The 24,613-nt window shown below is 31.1% G+C and overlaps 2 protein-coding genes across 3 annotated transcripts; both read left to right on the top strand.

The window, feature by feature from the left end:
- Window positions 1-350: 350 nt before the first annotated feature.
- On the top strand, window positions 351-3,283 carry LOC130441653 (charged multivesicular body protein 1b). The gene is made up of 3 exons (XM_056775435.1): window positions 351-712; window positions 921-1,386; window positions 2,723-3,283. Exons 1-3 carry the CDS (start codon window positions 679-681, stop codon window positions 2,844-2,846), a joined length of 624 nt encoding a protein of 207 aa, XP_056631413.1. The 5' UTR covers window positions 351-678; the 3' UTR covers window positions 2,847-3,283.
- Window positions 3,284-5,297: 2,014 nt separating this feature from the next.
- On the top strand, window positions 5,298-23,722 carry LOC130441410 (uncharacterized). Of its 2 annotated transcripts, XM_056775079.1 has the most exons (20): window positions 5,298-5,679; window positions 6,187-6,391; window positions 6,695-6,991; window positions 7,060-7,470; window positions 7,534-7,640; window positions 7,715-8,027; window positions 8,482-8,779; window positions 8,840-9,078; window positions 9,684-9,936; window positions 11,024-11,248; window positions 14,026-14,156; window positions 14,219-14,324; window positions 14,379-14,473; window positions 15,218-15,630; window positions 16,317-16,553; window positions 21,575-21,804; window positions 21,862-22,108; window positions 22,174-22,393; window positions 22,959-23,127; window positions 23,193-23,722. In XM_056775079.1, exons 2-20 carry the CDS (start codon window positions 6,251-6,253, stop codon window positions 23,585-23,587), a joined length of 4,527 nt encoding a protein of 1,508 aa, XP_056631057.1. In that variant the 5' UTR covers window positions 5,298-5,679; window positions 6,187-6,250; the 3' UTR covers window positions 23,588-23,722. The 2 variants fall into 2 exon arrangements, with proteins under 2 accessions (XP_056631057.1, XP_056631058.1); XM_056775080.1 differs by lacking the exon at window positions 6,187-6,391 and having other exon boundaries at window positions 5,322-5,679.
- Window positions 23,723-24,613: the final 891 nt, after the last annotated feature.

Here is a 24,613-nt window from a genome sequence, read left to right as displayed (position 1 = left end):
CATATAGTATACAGTTTTCGAAAGCTATTTTACGTCCTTTTACCACTAATAATGAATAACGAATTTATAAATATTCTATACGTTCAGAATTTCATATTTCTCCTACTTTACTGTCATCTGCTATTAAAATTTTTAACTACCATTTTCTGTTCAAGATATGAAGTTATCTACCTGCCTAAATTCACTGTAACTGTAGAAATAGTTTAATGCTTTATTAGTAGATGGCGACGCAGGTTATATTATTCAATTTCATATAAAAGAACGTACTTTATGGGAGTAGATGAAATAAACAATACTTTTGGTAAACTAATAAACCTCAAGTCAAACCCTCATTTAAACTTAAAGTTAACAGTACCAATGATATCAAGGCACGAATTGAACTAACCAATAAATGTGAATTATTCAGATGAACTTATGTCAGTGTAGATCAATTTTTTAAACGTAGTTTATGATTCATCTTTTTATGTCAGTGATATCATTTTCAGTTTTAAGAAACAGTGAATTGTTGATCATAAGTTTTTTATTAGTATTCAGTATTCATAATTATAATTAAGTCTCAGATTAAATCCCATACAACGTAGTATTCTAAGTACCAAAATTACTAACTACAGGTGACAAAAAACAAAAACAAAATTAGAATACAATACTCTTTAGAATCTATATAGATATATTACGATAATGGGTAACGAAATGTCATCTAGTGCTATGGAAAGTATCCTTTTTAAACATTTGTTTTTATTTATTTTTATAATTGTGTCAAAAGGTTTTTTTTTAAGAAAATAAAGATGAAAATATTCATATTAATTATAATGTAAATAGTTTTTGATTACTTAAATTATTTATAAAGTACTTAAGTTGTCCCTAATGTAATGAATAGGTATTTATAGTTGATTGTTCTATATTTCCTTAACATGTACCAGAGCATCTTTTCAATCTTAAATTCGCAGTGAAAGAACTAGAAAGGAATTCAAAAAAATGTGAAAAAGAAGAAAAACAAGAAAAAGCCAAAACCAAACAGGCAATCCAAAAAGGCAATATGGAAGTAGCTAGGATTCACGCAGAAAATGCAATTCGGCAAAAAAACCAATCTCTCAATTATTTAAGGATGTCTGCTAGAGTAGATGCCGTTGCTAGTAAAATACAATCTGCAGTTACAACTAGAAAAGTTACGAATTCAATGGCGGGTGTTGTTAAAGCCATGGATGTAGCCATGAAAAGTATGAATTTAGAAAAAATCTCACAAGTTATGGATAAATTCGAACAACAATTTGAAGATCTTGGAGTACAAACCGATGTACTGGAAAATACAATGGGACAAACAACAACCACTCTTGTACCACAGAATGATGTAGATTCTCTTATGCAACAAGTTGCTGATGAAGCAGGGTATGTATCTCAATTAAAACCAAATATTTATTTCTCATTAATACCAGGCTGCCCAAATTTAGATATGTATATATATATATATATACCAGGTAGTTTTGGGGGTTGAATTGGAGAGATTTTGGAAGGATTTGTTTACACAAAATTTATAAACCATCAATATTAAAGCTCTATGAGGCTTTTATATTCTATGTGACATTAAATTATTGTGTCCCCTTATGCTAGACATGTATGGTTCTTCTTTTCATACAATTGTAGAGAATTGATGAGATGGCATCAAGATAGTTTTTCAAGAATATCTAACATCCTATGTCTTTGAATCCTTAACTGAGGCTCTCCATTTTCTTCAGTACAACTTTCAATTGATAACTCCTGGAAAACAGAATAGTTTTGGGTATTAGCTCCCTCTCTTCAAATTTCTTGGTTTCTCCATTCCTTTCTGTGCTAGCACCCAAATTAGTTTTTTCTTTACCTAGTTCATTAGACGTACCATAATCAACTATCTGTAGATGTAGCTCTTATGCGACAAGTCGCTGATGAAACAAGGTATATATTCTGTACAGTATCTTAATTAAAACCAAATATTTATTTCTCTTTTATACCAGGTGGTCCAGATTTATGTACTTTAATATCTAATCTAGATAATACCTAGAGGTGATAGTAAACTGGAAAATGGAACGGTTTTGGGTATTAGCCCCCTTTCTCTCCAAATTCTTAGTTCTCTTTTTTCTTTGTGTGTTAACACCCAGATTAGTTTTTTCTTTGCCTAGTTCATTTATATGTACCATGAGCAACTTTCTTATTTGTAATTTGATCATTCTTATTGTTTCTTGAATGGCCTCCTGCTTGGAAGTTACTTGAGGAGGATCTTAACAATTGGGACTAGTGAACCATATATCTTACAGAATCTTAACGATCAATACCTGAGAATACTTACCCAAACTAAAGCTAGTGAATGTACTAAAATTTAACAATCAGGGATAAAAAAGTACTAGTTTCAGAGACAAACCTTGGAAGCTGTGTGGTTCTAAAAGAAACCATCAATATTAAGAAATATTTTTAAATAAAAAAGTAGTTTAAGTTTTCTTCTTATTTAACCGAACCAAATCTTGAAAGAAGATTTGATATTGATAATAAATAAAGTAATGAGTAATGTAACACGAGTATTGTAAACATAATGATGGCTAGGCCTTGACAGTTGCACCCAATTTACAAAATTTCATATTAAATCTAGAAAAAGAAAAATGGAAACCCAATTTCACTCATCACCTTGAAGGGATAATACCGTGTATACCCACTGTTGGTTTCTAGTATTTTCTCATTTATACTCTTGTTTAAGGTTGGAACTAAATATGGAATTACCAGAAAATCCTCAAGGTTCGACTGTAGGAACGGCTTCACAGATGTCCCAAGAACAAGACGAATTGAGTCAACGACTTGCCAGACTCAGACAAGCGGAATAGAAATCTCGAAAGGGATCAGTGATGGACAATAAAATATAATTATCTACTATGTTAATATTGTGAAATGGTTCTATTCATAACAGCTTGAATAATATTAGGCCGTTTTACTAGAGATCAGTAACTATTTTTGCAAGTGTTGATTTATAATGTGAAAAAAGTAAAAAGGGATCATATAATCAATTGACTACACTCGCTATAAATATAATAAATGGTTTATTTACTTCAGTAATTATTATTTTGTTTACATTTTTTATCTGTTTATTATTTTCAAATTTACTCTGCGATATGGTCTGGTATATATACAGGCAAAAAATCAATATGGCTGCTACTCTATTGTAAAATATCCCATACCAGAGAATCACGACATAAATAATGATATGTTTACAATTATTATAAGTTTGTATTTATATTCGATTAAAAATATATATTTTATTTGCTTCACTTCGTTTTTCTAAATTAAAGATGAATATCAATTTCTGGAGTATGTCTTAATTAATTTTGTATACTATTAATACTAATATAAAGTGATTTAGAATTACATTGAGTACTGAGTGGCCAAATAAGGTATTTTGGATCATATACTGCTTTTTGGTTAAAAAAAGTGGCAAAACATCTAGAGGACTAACTCACAAAGTAAACTGTTTACCTTCAGTCTCTGAGGACGATAAGTTTGTTATTGAAACGTGTGTTAGATAGTGTAATTGTCAGTGATGGTTTAGTGGTAGTGTAAACAGTGTGTTCAGTTTGAAAATATTCCAATTCTCCACAGTATTTGATAACTTCTGCTGGAATTCTATTTTATCCTGCACTCTTATGGCTTTTAAATTTTTTATTTGTTCAAAGATTTCTTTATCACTTGATTCTTTGAGATACTCATTTTCTATTTCCTCTCCTATATCTTTTTGTCCAATCAATACTCCTCCAAAGTATTGAAGTTTTCTCATATGGATCTATTAAAAGCTTTCCTTCGTTGTCCTTGATATAAGGTACCTGTTTGGCCTTTTGGTAAAAATTTCTTAATCCCTTCTTTTCAATTTTTTGTAGTTAATTGCGCATGTATATTCTCTTTTTTACCTCTGGTATCTTTTTAGTGTTCTTTCGGATTTCTGGGTAATTTCTCTTGGTTTCTGTATAGTCAGTTTCTAGTATACTAGTTTCCTATCCTCCAGTTTCTTTTTACAGTCCTCATAGAACCATCCTTTCTTGCTTGTTTTCTTTTCCAAGCCTAGCGTTTCATATATGGTTCTATTAATGCTTGTCGTTAATGACATTAGCTGCTATGCTTTTGGATTTCTTCTGTGATGTACAGTATGCCAAGATCTTTCTGGAGAGACGTTTAAATTTACACACATAAAATTTTGAAAAAACGACCATTACACGTAAAGAACATAGATAAAATAGTATTAAAATACCGGATGACACAGCAGCCCAAAAGGAGACAGGAAAAGGAATAGTGGAGATTAAACAATAAAAACATCACCAATTGTTTTATTTTTTTCTTTCTAATAATAGTTTATAAATTTAGAAAACATGGATACTATTAAACATTGAAAAATACTATTCATATTATATACCAAAATAATGACCTATCACTACTTTCCAAAAACATAACTCAACGTGACGTTGCTGCACATCTTGTAAGAAAATCATGGCTTCCGGAAATCAGTTTGTTAGTGAATTTCTGGCAATTAACTTTTCTCATAATCAAAATTAGTTATCAAAAGTCAGTAAAATGAAATCTACAAAAAATAACAATTAAAAAAATATTTTTAATTGTGGTAATTATTAAATTTTTATTCTAGAGATACGCCTGTGGTTGATTCAATATATGAGTATAATAATTAATATATCCGAATAATGCCATCTAGTAATACAAACTCAAACTTATTAAAACTTAGCTTTAACTGCGAACACTCCATTCTTCGAACAACATTCCAGTACAATCCGATCCGTTCGTTTGACAATAGATTAAGCTCGACGTTAATTTTAACTACCTCTTGAAAATACCAAAAATGCCAATAACTATTCAGTTTATTTTTTAAGAAATATCATAATTTGGTATAAACAAGTGTTTTTATTCTGCATATTTGAACAAAATATTGAAAATCAATTGCTCCGAGCTCTCTTTAAAAACGCTTCGGAGTAAAACATCAGGCAGATTCCATTTGAATACTTGGATTGTAACAAATAATCATTATCTGTTTACTCTTTCTACTACGTTGTCAGGATATATAAAAAAAAGATACACTTCTATTTTAGGTCGACTTTTGGTTATTGTAATCGAAATATGCTAAACCAATAGAATAAGATTTATACCGGTTGCTATAGATACATGTAAACTAATTTGAACCAATGCACTCAATGAAATATATCATGTGATCGTAACGATGTTCGGTATTGGTGAATCCAAATCCCTTTAAAATTCGCGCTTTTTGGTAATGGCATGTGAAAATGTAATGAGAAGGCTTGGCAACAATGGAGACATTCTGGACACAGAAGTTGGGGGAATTATATTTTTCATTAATATATTGAATGTTTAATGAATTTTGACAAAGAATTATTCCCAAATTGATCTCATTAGTAATTTCAGTAATACTATCAACAAGAGAGAGAAAAAAAATGAATCGAATTGTTCTTCTATTGTAAGCCGCAAGTCAAGTCATCACGCCATTTTGCCGTTTGTCGATGTGTGTCCTGTTAGATTTTCCCGTGATGATCTATTCCCATCGTTATCCGATCATCGGCATAAAAAATTGAAATTTTGTTTAACAAAGTGAATAATCAAGACAATAGTTTGCTACCGCAGGTCTCTTAAATAGCAGAAAATATTCAAGTAAGTTTGTTCATCTACTTAGTGAAACCTATCAACTCATTGCTCATATTTCTGTTATCTGAGTTTTACGAAAATCTCATAATTATAGATTTATTATTTAATAAAACTTATAATCGGTTCGAAAAGGTACTAATGACTATGATCTAATTTATTACAACGTAATCAATTGAGTAGGAGCCCAGGTGATTGCCAATTATATCGTCCAATTAATGAAAATATATTATTTGCTGTTCTTCTAGGCTGAATCTACTTTGAAATCAAAGAGAAAAAGTTTTCTATTCAATAATGCATTTGATAGTTCGAAGCAATTAATGATCTAACCTCACATAACTATGGTAGAGATTGGAATTAAATCATTGCCATATTAAAAAGTATCTATAGTCAGCAAAATTTTCTAGTAAAGTGTTTTGTAGATTTTTAGTATCACCGATTCCTGTTATCCTTAAGAAAAAGAATAACGATGCATGAAATATAAATAATGAATGATTAAAATAAATTTTTTATTAGGGAAGTTGGTTATATTACCAACACCATGACTTTGATATTTTAAACAATTTGGTCCTTCAATATTATGGCTCAACCTCAATATTATGAAATATTGAATGAAGGCGGTAAAAATCCTGAACAACAGTTCTTTACTAATGTAGAGGACCAGACAGTACAATATGTAATAACTCCCGATACTACTCAAGTACAGTTTCCAAATCAACAGGTAAGCATTGTCGTTTATGTCAAAGTATATGCTTGAATAAAATCCAGTAGAACATAACAACTGCAACAGAACAGTAGCACTAGCACTTATTGTGTGATTCTTGGGCACTAGTAGACAGTAATAAAGGAAGCTAAATTACTTCATCCAAAATTTTTGAAAAAGAATGATTGGAATATCATCTTCGAACACCCATTTATATAGATTTAGCTGCTTGTATTATGCATAGATGTATCCTCAATTTTAAATCTTTTATTTGATTCACACTAAAAACTTACCGCAATTAAGGAATATTGTACTATTCAGATAACGCAAGATCAAGTACTGCAAACCCAAATCATACACCAACCCATCATCCAACAACCAATTCAGATTCAAGCTCCTCAGTACGCCCTTCTTAAGGATGGTACGTTGAGGACTACAGAAGGACAACAAATATTCTTTGTAGGTGATAGTGTATCTGAAGGAATAGTTATAGAAAAACCAGTACAGCTTCCTCCACAACCTATAGTATTAAATCATCAATTGGCACACCCCACAGTGGTTAGAGGTTCTGTTATGAAGACAGGACCTAACCAACAAATTTTGTTAGAATCCACTCAGGTATTTATTTTTAACTCATTACATTTATAATTTAGTCTGTGTGTTTAATAATTTATATTTGTTTACAGAAACAGAAAGGTATGCAACGTCCTCAAACTCCTAATCAACAAGTCAGGCAACTATCTCCCTCCATTCCCCAAATAAGACAACAAATTGGTATTACTAAACAATCTTCACCTCAAGGACATTCACCTCAGACTCAGCTCAGGCCTCAACAGCAAAATATCAGGCCATCGACACTTACTAGAACAGGACAAACTCAGTTTAGACCTCAACCACAAACTGTTGTGAGGCAAACTGATCCAAATCAACGCCAACATTTGCGGATGCCGAGTCAGACATTACAGCATAGGCCGAATTTGGTGAGAGGTGCGGGTTTGGTTAATACAAGAATGCAAGGAATTGTGCAACAGCATCAAGTACAGCAGTCTGCACAACCTTCTAAATTTACTAACCAAGCAGCAAATGAAAATGAAGTGGTAAGAATTCTAAAATATATGTTGTAAGTTATTTTTTTAATGAATATATTTGATGTTGACTAGACTGCAGATGACCAAGAGACTGTGACTTTACCTGATGGTATGGTGGTAACCATGGCTTCATACAAAAAAATGTTGGCAGATCAAAAAGCTAGAAACAATCCTCAAAAGTAAGATATAATAGTAATTTCAATAAAATATTTTCTGTATACATTATTTAAAATGTTATTTATTTCGGTTTTAGACAAAATGTTCAACAACAACAAACAAACCAAATCCAAGGATCCCCTTCTATTCAACAGCCACAGCAAAACATGCTGATGCAACCTAATAATCCGTTGGGCTCTTCCAATATTAGACCTCAGCTAAACCCTATTGCTAAAAAGGGTAGGAACCCAGTTCCACGAGTACCTAGGCTACCTGTGAAAAATGTTCCTCGATTAACAAGACCTAGAGCACCTCTAGCAAATCAGCAGCCTAATAACCAAGAACATTTCTCTATGTTGAGTCAGCAACAACAGATGAATAAGCAACAAACTCAACAATTTCAAACACAGGTAAAAATTATAATGTATGTCATATACTGCTTGTATAAATATCAATAAATTACCGAATTTTAATTGAAATTAATTTTTCCTTTGTGAATTATTTCTATACATAACCGGAAACTGCAATATTATGGATTTCTTCTAATCCTTCCGCTCCCTTTCTTCCCAATAAATTTAAAATGAAAATCCATGATGCCAGTGGAAATTGATAGTTTTGTAGACTGGAAAAACTTATCTAATTCAATTTCTATCTTAACTATTTGTTTATAAACAATAACATTATACTATGGTTTCTTATACTCCACTATTGCAGTTTTCTTTCTTGTCTCAAGTTCTACAGCTCTGAGAACTCCAATTTCTGTACTGGCTTCTGATTAATTCAAACTTTTTAAACATCCTATGTACAGTTCTGCTATATCAATCCATATTTTCTGTCGTATTACTAAATTCTTTATCGGTACAGGGACCACCTCCTCAAATGACGATGATGCAGCAGCAACAGTCCCAAAATAATCAACATATACAACAACAAAACCAGCTTCAACAGCAGCAGCAACTTCAACAACAAAATCAATTTCAACAACAAAACCAACTTCAACAGCAAAGAAACCAACAAGCTCAGCTTCAGGCTCAGCAACAACAGAGGAATAATTCTTCTCATGCGAATTATATAATACAACCGCCAAAATTGAATCAGAAACCATCACAACAGAGACGGTTACCAGCGTATATACCTTCTAGTCAAATTCAAAAAATTATAGGTAAATAAATATAATTATTCTGTTTGAATATTTTTATATTTGTTTTGATGTTTTTTTCAGAAAGTACTCCTATCGGTGACGATTTTCCAGATTCGATCAGAATGCTTGTTTTATTAGAGAATGGCGAACAGCGTTTGATAACTTTTACTTTACCTAAAGAACCGTGTACAATTCAAGAAATTTTAGAACAAGTGAATGTACCATTTCAAGCTGATACACGCATACAAGTTATTGAAACAAATTCCAATGGTATTAATTATATAGTTACAGTTGGAAATGTTGCTAACTTAGGATTCAAGGTAAGTAAAATTCATTCATGTATCAGATTTGTTTCAAAATTATACTTAGTTTTTTAATACAGTTTTTTCTTTCTAGTTTCTTGTCTATGTTAAATTGTACTGATCATACTGTTTACTACTACACCAAAACTTTTTCTTGTGGTTCTTTGAGTTTGATTATGAACTAAGGTTCTATGGAAAACTTGAAGAAGCAGTTTTGGTGCAGTGTGTTCCAGTGGCGGATTTACCTATAGATTTCATATATTGCCACCTCTACTGACCTCTGAAATTCAATACCCTATGTCACTATTATTTAAATTTTACTCTATAATCGGAGAAGTGTTTCATGTAAGAACCTCGATTATTTTCAAGCTTATTCAAAATTACTTTCATTTCTTTAAAAATTTCAAAACTGCTCTTCTCCTTTTAAACAAAATTTTCCGCCCCTTGAAAATCTGCCGCCCTAGGTTACAGCCTACTCAGCCTGCCGGTATATCCACCACTGGTATGCTCAGTATGAATACAACCAACGGTTTCAGAAATTGAAACTTAGTTATTGCAGTTAATTCAAATTCAGTAACTATATATCTAATAGATGGTCAAAAATGTTATATTCAATGTTGCAGGAAGAAGAAACACCTCCTCCTCCTCCTCCTCCTTTGCAAGAACATCCGCCTACTTCACCAACAAACAATTCTGCTCCCTTAACTAATCCTCTAACTCAACCGCATTTACAACAAATGTCAAAAATGCAAACTCCGAAAACTGTACCAACACCAACTCCTGTCCAAGCACCTGTACAACAAACCAGAACTGCTGAAGTGCCACAGAAATCACCATCTCCTGAACCCGTCAAGGAAATTCCAAAATTTTTAGCTGGTATGTTAAACATTGCAGAATAGTTAATTTTTATATTAATCTAATCAATCAATTCCAATAAAGAAATTATAACTAGATTATTTTTGTGCTCGTTTTGTGATCAGTTTTACATTTTTTTGAATATTCCAACTCCTGATCAACTACTTTGAAATAATACGTCAGATTATTTGTGTGAGTATGTTCTGGTAGTAGACAATTTCTTCTACCTAATAAAATAAAATCATATATCAAATAAAAACAATCCAAAATTACTGTTAAGTGAAAGTGGTGAATCAGAAACGCTACACTGACACCCAGTAAGCTTTAAAAACTCAAGTATCAAAAACAACTCATACAAAAGTAGTAATGAGTTGTCACGAGACTCTACTGGGTTTGTGACACTAAAGTAAGCTTCAGATGGGTACCTGGACACTATGAAGTGATATTGAACTCTAAAACAGATAGTGTTGCCAAAAGTGGGACTATAAAGTCTAGTTGCAACAGGGGGAGTGTTTATATCTTCACAGAATCATCTTGAAACTTTTCCTATTTTTTTTTTGTAATAAATGTAACGTACCTCAGTGTACCTCAACCAATTTTGAAGTTATCATAACATTTAGGTTCTGTTATGTAGAGGACGAAACTTCTATCCACATTATCTAGTAGTATTCGAGGCTATGGAACCCCATAATATTACTCCAGTGTGCGTATGAAGTAGAAGATGAACATCTCTGACAGCTAGTGCCATTCCACATTCTGATTTTTCTGAAAGTAGCAAAAATAAAGGACACAATAGATCCTTTGGGTCGCTGTTTACAACAACCTTATCACATAAGTACTTATGCTCTATTGAAGGGTTTGAGATCCTTAATTTAAATATTTCTTATTTATTCAATGGGTTGCTCAATTTGAATGTTTTCTTTATTACCTCATTTAGAACTACGAGAAGTGCAATTCTATTTTAAGGTGGTATCTAGCCCTCTCCCTATTTTTTCTCTTAGATTGGTGTTACTGTAAATTTATTTATCTTATTTATTTTGAATAATTGAATAGTTTTTATGTTAGTATCTGTGTTATATGATTCATTAATATAATGAAAATGAATTAGGAATGTTAGCCTTGTGCGGCGCCTGCGGATACCTCTCGGAAGATTTCAATAGATGCATAAGATGTTCTAGAAAATTGCCAGATAATGTTAAAGCTATACCAGCAAATATGAAGGGAAATTCCGAAACACCGAAAAGGAATCTAGCAGCCGTTGCTTTGGCTCAACAACAGAAACATCAAGCCCTACAACAACAGCAACAGAATCAGCAACCTAAAATAAATACAAGTAAGTCTTACTACTATTATCTTTTCGTATGTTTTTTTATTTTTATTCTAGTTATTTTGAAAGTTCAGTTATAGAAGGCTTATTATTCGATATGTAATGTAATATCCACCGGCTTTGCTTTTGTTTTGAGGAAAAAAACTTTTCATAGAAAACTTCATTAAATAATTCATTCCCAATATAAATGAACCAGACAACAAAATTGAAAGAAAAAGGATATATTAACCCCTACATATCTGCAATGAAACAGTTGACCATAAATCAGATCCAGCAAAAATATGAGAACATCGCCAAGAATAGAAAAAATAATACTAAAAATGGTAATGGAACTACCCAGAAACATATTTTGAACCCCATACTTTATCAAAATGATTCGCCACATCAGTTGTATAAATAATTTCAATTCCCAAACAAACTGGAGTTTATGAAAAATGGCAGTAAAACATTCAACGAGCTCTAAATGTCTTTCTGTGAAATACATTTGTTTAAATATGTAAAGGACCAAACAAGAATCAATGGAATTACATGGATAGACTACCCCATAGATCCAATTATAACTTCCAGGTGCTACAAGGACTATAAAATTACCCAAATGACTAACACCTAGAGAAAACACAATTATTCAACAGTTTTTCTGAAATAGCTCTAAAAATAAAGTCACAAATACAAAATATATAATCACAAACATATAAATAAAAAGTATGAAATAATTGACTAAGGGTAAGGGATTTTAGAAAGAAAATCTAAATTACGAATAGAAAACTTGCTTATAGTATATGAAAACATCATTACGTATATATACTATCCAAGTTTAAAACTTGAAACTATAAAAAATGTCACAAAATGATTAATCTAAGGCTGTGTCAAAGTAGTAACCTCCTATGTCATTGCCTCATGGGAGTACCGAAGAAATAATCAAGAATTAAGTGTCTTTTAGTCAAACCGGAGTTAAAGGAAACGAAAAGGCCAATATATTTGACAGAAAATGAGCACAAACGCCCAGTGCCTTTCTGTGATGTAGAAAAATGATCCTGTGAAAAAGAGTTTTAAATAAGAAGGAAACTGAAAAATAAAGATTGTGGTGATACTTTTCTTGGGTAGATCACTTCAAAAAGTTGATTTAGAACCTGATCAGTGTCTTCTTAACAGAGAGTACAACCATTTCAGGAAACAACTGTTGAGATTCTATATTGTCTGGCATGATGAGTATTTTTCAACTGGCCAATTTCTTTTTAGTCTTCTTTTGTTTTGGAGGTTCTATGAGGGATAAAGTAACACCTGTGTATTGTAGTGTCCGATACTTTTGTGTAGGATTGTTTGATTTTTCACGTGTCTAGTTGCTTTTAAGTTTAGGTTTATCGTGCCTCCTTATCAGACTTCACTTAAACAAGTTTATTGCCTCAAGAGTATACTTGCAATTGTGAGGCTGTATGAACTGGAGTTTCATATTTCTATCAATAGAATCAGTACTCGTGGAAGCATAATTTCATCAGTTAAGAAGACAGTGAGGAGGTTCTAAATGACCTTTTGGAAAGGGTCTACTCAGGAAAAGTAACATTAAATTCATTATCCTTTCAGTTTCTTTCTTATTCAGAAACTCTTACAGGAGCATTGTACACCTCAGAAAGGCTCTGTGTAAAAAAATGGCGTTTGTTTTGGTTGATAATATTGAAAAATGGTGTTTATAATCACTATACAGTTATTTTAGCTCCTTAAATCTGTATTTTTTTATTTTTTTGAGACATATTGACATATTTTGTTGCTTACAATTATTTATATTCCCTCAATTACTTATTTCAAAGAAAATTAACACATGACTTCCAACTACGAAATAATTTGCAATTAACTACCCCAAAAGGATTTTTTTACAAAATTCTGCAAAAAATGAAAACCACTTTTTCAGTGATAACAATGTATTAAGATTATTTTTTTAATGATTTAATGCGATTGAATAATATTTTGAAAATTACCTCGGCAGTCAACGAGTTGATACGCGAAATTAAAATTTAAATCCCGTTTGCCAGCTCCGTACCACCGCACTGGATTGCTATTTACCTTTCCAATGTGTCTACAACGTCACGTGTTTCTCGATCTTCCAGTCCTTTTTCCATTACGATGATACGTCTGTTTATATTTCAGAAATTATTATAAATATCGTTTGTAAATGTGTAATGTTTATCAAGTTAAATTTATTGTCTCAAAAAAAAGGTAACAATTTAATTGGGAAAAGATTATTTTTCGAAATTTGAATTGAGGTTATGTTAATGTGTATACACGATACTAATAGACTGCTTACGAAAAAAAATGTGGATTTATTAATGTGATAACAATATTGCCGGTATTTAAGGTTATTAGTTGAAATTTTAATTCCGTTTGTACAGGGGTTGATTGATAAATTCAGTTTAAAATAATAGTGTCATTCAGTAAAACTAAAATATTCATTTATAAATTCGAAGTGAGGATAAGATCGATCACTAAATATTTTGTTAATTGGGCATCTACATAGACCTTTAGACGTGTGTTCTATCAAAAATTAAATTAGTAATAGAAATTTTTTTAAAGCAAAATACTTGAGTAGCAGAATGTAAAAATTAGTTAATACAATCAATTTATCACTTTCGATTATAAGTACAAAAGATAATAACTTAGTTATGATGGATTATTTAAATAGATTATATTGAAAACGTCATTATGCCAAAATAATTGGCAGATCGGAGGATTTTGACTCAAATTTATCTTCTTATACCATTTTAAATAAATTTCATACACATTTCTTCTAGGTCCAGCTACAAAAGTGGCTGCTGGTTCCCCTCAAAAGAAAAAATCAGGAAGACCTCCCAAAAATGTGGAAGAAAGCGTTCATGTTATCAGTTCTGACGAGGAAGAGGATGAGGAAGAAAAACCCAAATTTGTAAGTAATTGTTCATACTATAGTTTTGTCTTATTCGCCTTACATTAAAAATTTGTTTTCAGAGTGAAAATTTATTGCAAAAACTTGGCAGTTCGGTAACAATAAGTCCTATATCAAAAGAACCTTCAACAATCGATATTCAGAGACACTGTTCTTCCAGTTCTAATAGTAAGTAATATATTATTTATTTAAATCAATATACTGAGTATTTTTTATTCGCAGCATCTACAAAATCATTAGATGAAAAAGACTTGAGCACAAAACTGAAATGTAGGACAGTAAGAATTGGTACTTACCGATGTACTCCTTCAGATGAGGTATGTAAACTTCCAATTTTTCAATTTTAATTGTTTTTATTTAATGTTATTTCAATGTTTTTGTCTTATCTTCTGTTTTTTCAGTATTAGTTCATAGGACATAGGATAGTTGGAGACAAGGGCTATAAAACATGATAAGTCCCACTTAAAATTACCCAGGGTATATGTCCTTTAAAAAGCAGATGTTTCGGATTGAACCTTCAATTTCGCTGGGCCTTTCTGCAGGTGCAGTTTTACGGCTTATGACACCAACTTGATGTACAATGGGCGTAGAACCAGGAGTTCTTTGCCTACACCTAGTCCCCTGGGTGGATTCTTTGTTTTCTCTGCATCACTGATGTTGTGGTGTTTGAGCCGGGCCATATCAAAAGCACCTTTATCAGTAGAAACCAATGCTTTGGGGGTAGTAGGTTTGTTCAGGGCATTCAAGGGAAAGGGAAGGATTTGTTAAAAATCCTGCTTTTGTAGTGCCCTTGGAATTTTGCCAAGCATTGTTTGTGACACCTGATCAGACAGCTCATTAAGCTCATAGAAATGAGCCTTCTTTTGCACAGTCCCTCTCTCTTATACCCACATAGGCGAACTTGTCCCCTTTTACCAATGACTCCTCGTGGGGATTCATTATTAGTTGCTCTCATTGGACTTCAGTTCCTTGGTATTATCAGTTTTAGGTGAATTGTCTGTCAGTTTATCTGTTTAAGCATTATATCTCTAATATTGGTAAGAATTAACGTTTTGTTGTAGATTGTTATAGACAGCCTCGGTGTGACGATGAAAGTCCCTCATCCAAATAAAGAAAAAGGCGTTTGCACCATAACTCTCAACAATTTAGATGTGGTAAAAGTGTTGGCTAGTTTCAACAGTTCCCTGCCTGTTATATTCTACTATATCAATACCGCGTTGGCAGCAAAAGTACGAATGGAACTGGACATGACGTCGGACAGCGAGTATTATTTGGATCCTTTAACCTTGGAAGAAGAAGCGCAACGCCGTATCACTCTATTACCTGATGATAATCTAGAGGAACAAAAGGAAACTTTTGAGCTAATTTACAGTTTTCCTGTGAATATATTGGAGGAATTGAACATCAAGGAAGCGAATGATATTTTAATTAAGACTTGTCCTAAGGATCTAGTGAAACCTACGCCAGGATATCTGTAAGTACACTTTTCCTATTTTAAAATGTTCAAAAGTCTTTTTTTTCATATTTGAAAACGTTTATAAGCCTTTTTTCACATTTTAAAAGCCATTTTTTTCATACTTTAAAACATTTTTTTTATATATATATTTTAAAACTTTTAAAAGTGTTTTTTTTCACATTTTTAAAGCCTTCTTTCATATTCTGAAATATTTAAAAGCCTTTTTTCATATTTTAAAACATTTGAAAGCCTTTTTCCATATTTTAAAAACCTTTGTCTCATATTTCAAAAGTTTTTTTTATGATTTAAAACATTCGATAGCCTTTTCTCATATTTTAAATGTTGAAAACTTTTTTTCGTTATTCAAAACGTTGGAGAGCCTTTTTTTAAAAGATTTTTTTATCAAATGTTAAAACATTCTAAGAACCTTTTTTTTTCATATTTTTAAATGGTGAAAGCCTTTTTTCGCATTTTAAAAGGCATTTTTACTTTACTTTAAAACATTTAAAAGTGTTTTTTCAACATTTTCAAAGCTTTTTTTACATATTTTGAAACGTTTTACAGCACATTTAGTGATTTCACAAACATAACCTAAAAGGCAAAATTTGTCAGCATTGTTTGATCACTTCCGTGTTAGTTAATTCTCAATATTTTTTGTTAACTGTTTATAGCTTTTCAACCATTATTACTTTGTTTTGTTCCAGAAACTTCACCAAAATCAAACAACTGATGATTTATCCACCTGAAGGTCGCTACCGGATTACAATAAACACCGAAGATTACATTTGCCTCGGTCAAGATCAGTTTCTCAACGATGTTATCATCGATTTCTACCTCACCTACCTCGTAGATAATCTACCTCCCGAACAGAAGGAGAAGATACACGTTTTTTCAACTTTCTTTTATAGAAGATTAACCACCAAACCTGTCAAAGCGTCTAGGTATGTCATTTAATTTTTATTTATCATTTTGTTAATAAATGAGTATAGTAAACAGCTAAGATGTTTTTTAATATCGAAATCAACCCCTAAATTGATAAATTTTACTTCGAGAATTGAAGGGAAACCTTATATTAGATAGTTCATCTTGATTATGGTTGTCGGAAAAACTAATGTGATGTAATACTGATTCACCTTGTATAAATGAAAATATTTCGTTTTAATACAAATTATTTTTATGTATTTTACCCTTGGATGGAGGTAAACGGCTAAACTTAACTTAGGAGGGTGTTACTAATTAAATAAATGTCATTTTCAGCTTTTTCTGGTCTAATTTATGTCCAAATCACTGTGTATAAGTGTTTGTACGAACCGCCTTTATAACTTTATTTTAGTTTAGTTTATTTTTTTTTATTTACATGAATTTTCAGCTGAAAAAATGTGACAGATTCGACAAAATTCGGCTGGAAAACTTCTCCCACACATTCAACAGAAATAAAAAAAAATCCAACAATTAATCCCGTCATTTATATACGTTTTAATCAGAATAATAATAAATTCTACTTTTACGTAACACCTCGTATATTTGGAAATACAATAATTTTCATATAAACATAGAATCACGTATTCTAAAAAAAAATTTTTTTTTTTCGTTTTTAAATTATAATTAAAAAATATGGGACATACTGTATAACAACCCAACGAACGTTTATATATTCCTAGAATCTATATACTTATTCGAAGTATGGCAACATCGTTTACGCGACAATTTACCGACGACCCTTAAATAATGGATTTTTTTCCTAAAGGTGTGGCAACGGTGCTTTATTTATTGATTTGCTAATCTAAGCGAAGGTCGTTCACTTTTCGTGACGTACTTGTTGAATGGATTCCACGAATGCGGACCTGGATTTTATCTACAGAGTGACGTAATTTTGTAGAGAATAGAGTGGTACGGGGGTAGCACTAAAATATGACCGATCGCGGAATTTTATTAAATTCATACGACACGAAAATAAATTAATGGAACATTTCAGCCTTAAAATACTATAAAAAATAATCATTTTCATCAATATTTTATGCTTATAAATTGTTTTCCCGCGTTAATTCTTGAACTTTTAGTAGTGAAATTGTATAATTAGAAAACATTGTTCAGTTATGTGCGCAATTTTTCAAAAATTTCAAAATAAACGTCACTAAGAAGCGAAACCTAAGTTACATAAAGTAAATAAATAAAAATACCTTTTTATGAATTATTTGATTAACTCTTATATTCTAAATCATTGCAAAGCATAATAATCATAGTTTTCCATCGATTCTTTGATCAATTTTGAAAATATTTTACATTAGATTTGTCAATTTATAGCAACACCCTCGTATTACTTTAAATGTAACCTTGTAACAAAAGCATGAATACAATTTTTGAAAAGACCCTCGTATACACCAATATATCATAAATAGGAATAAAACTTATCAAACTATTTACTTTTTAAAAGATCCAAAAATATCAAAATAATTAATTTGATGCTTTATATTTATCATAACCCTCGTATTATTTCGATGTCAACATTTGATTGCATTTATAATTATCTAATAACATTTTTTTATTAGAAATTTAAACGTCGCGATTAAAATGTAAATATATTCACAACGATTTCTAAATAATATCTGGCAACTCCGCATCTATTTTATAATTGTAAATAAGAACTTTGATAGTAAAATGTATCTAATTAATATGGCAACACCGCGGCACCTGTTTATCTGATGGAAAGTTTATTGCGTAAAAGGCAAAATAAGTACTATACAGAATGTCTTCCAACAAATATAAATATTTAAACAAATTTCAATTTTAATTATTTTGTTTATACGAGTTGTACAAAAAGTCAAATTCATGTAAAAAAGTAATGATTGAGTTAGTACTAAAAAATTATAATCTATTTTAAAAAAATTTTGGAAAATAATTTCTTTTAGATTCTAAGCAATTATAGTCCAATAAAAATATTCAAAATGGAAATTTGAAAACGGCACGATTCGGTTAGTAGAAACTGAGTATAAGACTGTTTAAAATAAGTTTAACGAAAATTTATTCTAGCAAACGAGTTTCCAATTAGATGTAAAAAGACTAGGAAATCAGGACCCTAAATTTAAAAATAGATTAAAAAAGATTCCTGAAAAAGATAGTTAGTTAGAATATCATTTGTCAAAAAATGCCAAAAATTATGGAAAAGTATTATCACGATGGTTTAAACAACCAGAAAGAATGTGAACTAATTTTTGACAACAAATAGAAAATTATATATTTTTAGTTTCGACATATCGAAAGCCAATTCAATGCTGAGCGAACAAAAAATTAAATTAAGGGTGCTTAATTTTTGCATCTATAACTTTTTTGTGTACAAAAAAACAATTTTCAACGCAAAAAATATGTACATCGACATATCAATTTATGAAAAAATTATTTGTCCTAATTCACAATTTTTATCCGATGGGAATTTGATCCAATGGGAAGTAGGCATTTATTACGGAAACCAATTTCTCATAAATCGTCGAAATACCGAAATCAGTCACAACATGGCAACGTCGCGAAAAATAAAGTAATCCCTCTATCAAATTGTTATTTTATCCAGACTACCGTATTTTCAGATGAACCGGCAACGTCGCCATAGTTGTTTGTCGAATACGCTTCCCGCCGTCGTCACGAAATATAAACAACTATACCGAATGTCTCATTATTATTATAATATATTTTTTAATATTTCATGTTTATTTTATATGCAAAGTCATGGGCGTGCTCAAATTTTTAAAGAGAGGTGATGATTATATCTTGCGTTTAATGTAAGCAGGTTTTTATTAATTATTGATAAATAATATCGATATACCAGGTGCTCTAAAAAGTTGGAAAATGAGAAGAAAAGTTTGTAATTTTCACAATACAAATTTAAAAGCTTTATTTTAATAATAAAAGTGAAAATTCATCAAAAAAATTTTGTTTCTACCAAAAAAAAAAATATTTATAATTCATTTTTCTAAAAAGTAATTAAATTTATTAGCCAAATAAATAAATTTGAAGGAATGTGTTGCTATGCACGTCTCTGTTACCAGAAAATGTCAAAGTGGCATCTGTTTTAACTATATCACATCGTTATTGTCGTAATGATAATATTTTGTCTAAAATGTTTCACTGTATGTATAATTTTTAAGGACGCAAATTTCAATTACAATTTCAACAGTTTAAAGATAACTAATTTATCACAAAATAATTCTTGCAATTTTTTATTTACTTCGTGTATAGAGATACAGAATATTGAAAAAAAGAAATAAATTCAAGGTGTAAATCATACCACACGTATAATTCATTAATTTTCACTTATCTGGCGATTTTATTTTTTACCATCAAAATATGTACATTCCGATTAGAAATAGTGTTATGTAAGACATTCTATATAGCACGACATTATTCATGAAATATCCCAAAATTTCTTATTTATTTTACATTCCGACAACAGCGCCAATGTTGCATCCGCATTCTCATTCGTAAAACGTAAGTTGTTGTGTTGGGGATTTTCTGTTTGGCTTGGCAGCGCCGCTGCTTTAGTTTATCCAATGGGAAATTATATAAATTTATTGGATGAGAAGTAGGTTTTCTGTCTGTAAGCTTTGTGAGTGAGACAATGTTGACGGTGCTATAAATCAACCGAGTTATTACGGATTTTCTAAAATTTGTACGTTAATTTCAATTTATTACGCAACACATTTATAAGTAATAAATTACAGGAAACGATCGATAGTTTTTTTTTTTAATTTTAAGTTGTATTATACAGGTTGTCTTATTTATTTTTCATAATAAAATAAATTCTTCATACAAAGTGTCTGCACATCATAAAATGAAAAATTATCATTCGAAAATTTACTTTATACAAGGCGGGTCAGATTTTTCTACATTAATTAGGGTATTTTTTAATAAAAAGGAAAACACGACCTTTTTAAGGGTTGAATCATCAAAATTTGAAGTCACCATTTACTGCATTCAATATGGGAGGGTTGGTTTGAGGGTACGTGAGGGTTGTTACGTTACTTTTTTTATTTGAATATTCTATTACTAAAGTTATAAGTTGATGTTCATAATTTTTTTCAAGTTGTATTATACAGACTGTCCTATTTATTTTGATAAAATAATCTTAGTTTGAATAACAATAATTTCATTATACAGATTGTCTTTACAGATTATGAATAGAAAACAATTTTCACGCAAAAATTTACTTTATACAGGGTCGGTCAGAATTTTGTAAATTAATTAGGTACTTTTTGTATAAAACGGAATGTAATTTGTATTATACAGGTTGTTCTATTTATTTTATGTAATAAAATAATCTTAGCTTGAATAAAAATAATTTCATTATACAGATTGTCTCTGCAGATTACGAATAGAAAACAATTATAATTCAAAAATTATCTTTATACAGGATGGGTCAGAATTTTGTAGATAAAAAAGAATAATTAAGTCAGCACCTACCTCAACCCAACTTGAATGGAAAATAATTTTATTATACAGGTTGTCTCTACAGAATACTAATAGAATAAATTTGCAATTAGCATTTATACGAGGTGATCTAGAATTTCGCACACTTATTTTTTCAAATAACTGTCAAATGGAATTGATATTTTGTGGGTGATTATAAGATATCAAGATCATAGGGTAGTTTTGGAGGGTAAATATATTTTTTTTAATTGTTTCTTCACCATTCTCCCTTAGATAAAAAGTACCTTTAACTATGGACGTAGTATCATATCTAGTTTATATACAAGTCAAAACGATCTATTTAGAATAGTAGCCGCTCAAATTGAACTCTTTTGGCCTTCCTGGAAATCTTTTCTGGTTCATAAGTCCTCTCTCCTCATTATTTTCAACTTTTACTCGTTCATGAATTTTCCTAATCCTTCTCCTCTCACATATCCTTAGTTGCTGTACTACCAAATTTGTTAGTCTCGTAGTTTATAAGTTTCGAATATTTTTCTAATTTCAGAAAATCTCAACCTAGCGAATTGGATCCGACTTTAACACCGGCTCAAAAGAGACATGCGCGCGTTAAAAAATGGACGAAAAATGTGAATATATTCGAAAAGGACTTTATCATCGTCCCTATAAACGAAAACGCTCATTGGTTCCTTGCTATAATCTGTTTTCCCGGTATGGACGGTCCTCATACGTGGGACGACAAACCGTATAACTTGGAAGTTAATTCCAAGAAGAAAAGTAAGTTAAGGATATGTTATAATTTCGATTCGATTATTAATTACTTTCTATTGACAGAAAAAACCGATACAGTAAACATTGGCAACCTCGCTATATCCATAAAACAAGAAAAACTATCTAAACCAATATCCTGCGACGACCCAGAACTCAGTGATAAAGACGAAGCCGAAGGAGATGATAGCGAAATGGAATCCGATGGTTCCGAAGAGATTCCCATAGGACAACCCGCTGGTATTTCAGTCAGTAGCCCTTCTAGTACCCCTACACCTAAATTACCAAAAGAAACCAGACCACAAATCAAACAGTAAGTTAAACGTATTCTTTTTTTTATCAAACACACTATATAATTAACTGTATTCTATTTTTCAGACCGTGTATTCTAATCTTCGATTCATTAGCTGGATCTTCTAGATGTCGCGTTGTAGCTACACTAAGAGATTATTTAACTTGCGAATATAAATCTAAAATGGGCTCGGATAAAAATTTTAATAAAGACGTTATTAAAGGTGCCAGTCCGAAAGTACCTCAACAAAACAATTTCACTGATTGCGGATTGTATTTACTACAATATGTAGAACAATTTTTAAAGGTAATAATTATTAAAACCCCTCGATTCTATTGTCTGGTCCTTCGAGTCGGGTATGAAGAAGGCTCGAAGGACCATACTAGTGTTATTATATAGTGTTACTGCAATATTCTTATACATTCATGTTCGGATTACAATCATATATGAGGATTGATTCTATTTGGTTGGCAATTATCTATAAGTGATCACTTATTCATTTTTTATTTCTTTCGTTAACCAAGTTTTTAATTAATGAATAAATTAATGAAAAAAAAAAAAATAGTGAGTGGATCAGAAAGTTAATTAATATCATTAATACCTTAAGATATTGATATTAAGAGGAATTAGATGCTCAAAATTAGGGCGTTATGATCCAGTATAACATCATTATACCCTATTCTCTTACTTTTTGAGGTATTTAGTTATAAAATTGATTATTAAATAAATCGAAATAGTTAAATTCAATTCCTTTAAATATAAAATTATTCTAGAAATAAACTCTAGAACATTTTGTATAAAAGACTATCAGTTTATTGTTTTTCTTTTATCTGAAACTAATAAAATACCACTTATTTATTAATTTTTTAAGGATCCAATTAAAGATTTCCACATACCTATTAAAGAAATCCAAAATTGGTTCGAAGAAATAGTAGTGACAAGAAAACGAGAAGATATAGCTAATTTAATAAAAAGTTTGATGAAGAAATATGGTAAAGATCTAAGGCTTGTACCATATATAACCTTCCCAACTTACAACGGTAAGTAATCTTCCTATTTCACGTCAAAAATTCTGTTTTTTTTTTAAATTTTATTGTTGTCTTAGGTGAAATCGTAAAAAGAGACCTTGAAGACGAAGAAGAAGACGAAGAAATGATGGGAGAAGAAGAAGAAGATGAATATTTCGATAATCAAAGAAGCGATTCAATGATCACCTTCAATTCTTCCAAAGATACCTTATCGGATACGGTATCAAGTGAAAACGATATCAAAATGGAAGAAACAAACTCTCCGATAAAACCTTCCACAATTACCGATACTGACTGTAGTGATTTCGTGACCCAGCCCGTATTAAACCCTCCCAAACCGGACATTAGTGAATTCCCCCGACAAACTAATAAAGATACTTTATCCATTTTAAAAGCTAAAAGGATAATTAAACATAAAACCCTCGAAGGGCCGCTTTTAAAAAAACACCGGAACGATGAACAGGACTTGTGAATGTGAGACTTATTTTTATTTTTTAATATATTAACGTTAAGTGTTCGCAGTTATGTAATTTCTGATTTAAAAAATATACAGAAGGACTGTGATCCGTCAATTATTTTCTATTATCGAACTGAACATAATATGCAATCATCCCATTTCTTTATATTAAATTCACATCCAAACCTCAGTTCTGTTCAAATTCAGTCTCTGAAGACGATGGTTTAGTGATGAAACGTTTATCAGTTAATATTAGTGAAGTGGTAGGACTTGTGTCCAGTAAAGTAAAACAAAATATATAGAAACATACAGAAGATATACTTATTGAGACAAAACTAAATATACACTAACACCTATATTTGGGGATAAAGTTGAGAATGGAGTAAGTGCTGCTCAAAAAATATTTCATTTTTCCTCATATTTGAATTTGAAGGTACTAAAGTCTACTATCTATACTAAACCAACAATCAAAATCACACTTTTTGGTCCTTCGAGCCGGATATGCGATGTATAGAAGGCTCAAGGAACCAGTTTCCGAAATTCTAACTTAGTTATGCTAGTGTAACCTCACAATTTCATACCCTATGTACAAATTGGGGAAAATATTGTTTCTAAAGTCATTAATTAAATTGATTCTATAACCAGTAAATAAAGATAGCTTCTGTGAAGGACTCCCCAAAATAAGCGAATCTTTCGCTTGGTGAACACACTACCTTCTTTCAAGCATAGGTATTCGCTGTGATATTCAATCGACGCCACAGGAACACAGTAACTCAATCTGCTCAGATAGCAAAGCTGCCATACAAACCATAATGATCGAAAAGGTGTGTTCTAGGCTAGAGCTGGAGTGCAAGAAAGTTATACAAGACAGGTGAGTAATGGCTACAAGATCCAGCTGGTTTGAGTGCCCGATCACTCGGGAAAAAAGGTAACAACGAGGCGGACTCACTCATCAGACTGGTGGAACCGTTTCTCAATGGTCTGGTTGCAAGGCGGGCTCGGCAGAGATGGATAAAGACACCTGACATAAAACCAGCAAAG

Source organism: Diorhabda sublineata, chromosome 3 (assembly GCF_026230105.1).
Source record: "Diorhabda sublineata isolate icDioSubl1.1 chromosome 3, icDioSubl1.1, whole genome shotgun sequence".
Lineage (NCBI taxonomy): Eukaryota > Metazoa > Arthropoda > Insecta > Coleoptera > Chrysomelidae > Diorhabda > Diorhabda sublineata.
Note: the sequence above shows the minus strand (reverse complement) of the source record. Positions and strands in the feature narration are given on the sequence as shown.

What these genes read in the sequence shown, in the direction of transcription:
- LOC130441653 (XM_056775435.1), top strand. Translation starts at nt 679, where the DNA reads ATGGGTAACGAAATGTCATCTAGTGCTATGGAAA. An exon ending in GTCATCTAGTGCTATGGAAA is followed by an intron (nt 713 to 920) that starts GTATCCTTTTTA and finishes AACATGTACCAG; the next exon opens with AGCATCTTTTCAATCTTAAA. An exon ending in CAAGTTGCTGATGAAGCAGG is followed by an intron (nt 1,387 to 2,722) that starts GTATGTATCTCA and finishes CTCTTGTTTAAG; the next exon opens with GTTGGAACTAAATATGGAAT.
- LOC130441410 (XM_056775079.1), top strand. Translation starts at nt 6,251, where the DNA reads ATGGCTCAACCTCAATATTATGAAATATTGAATGAAGGCGGTAAAAAT. An exon ending in GATGTACTCCTTCAGATGAG is followed by an intron (nt 14,474 to 15,217) that starts GTATGTAAACTT and finishes GTTTTGTTGTAG; the next exon opens with ATTGTTATAGACAGCCTCGG. An exon ending in ATGTAGAACAATTTTTAAAG is followed by an intron (nt 22,394 to 22,958) that starts GTAATAATTATT and finishes TAATTTTTTAAG; the next exon opens with GATCCAATTAAAGATTTCCA.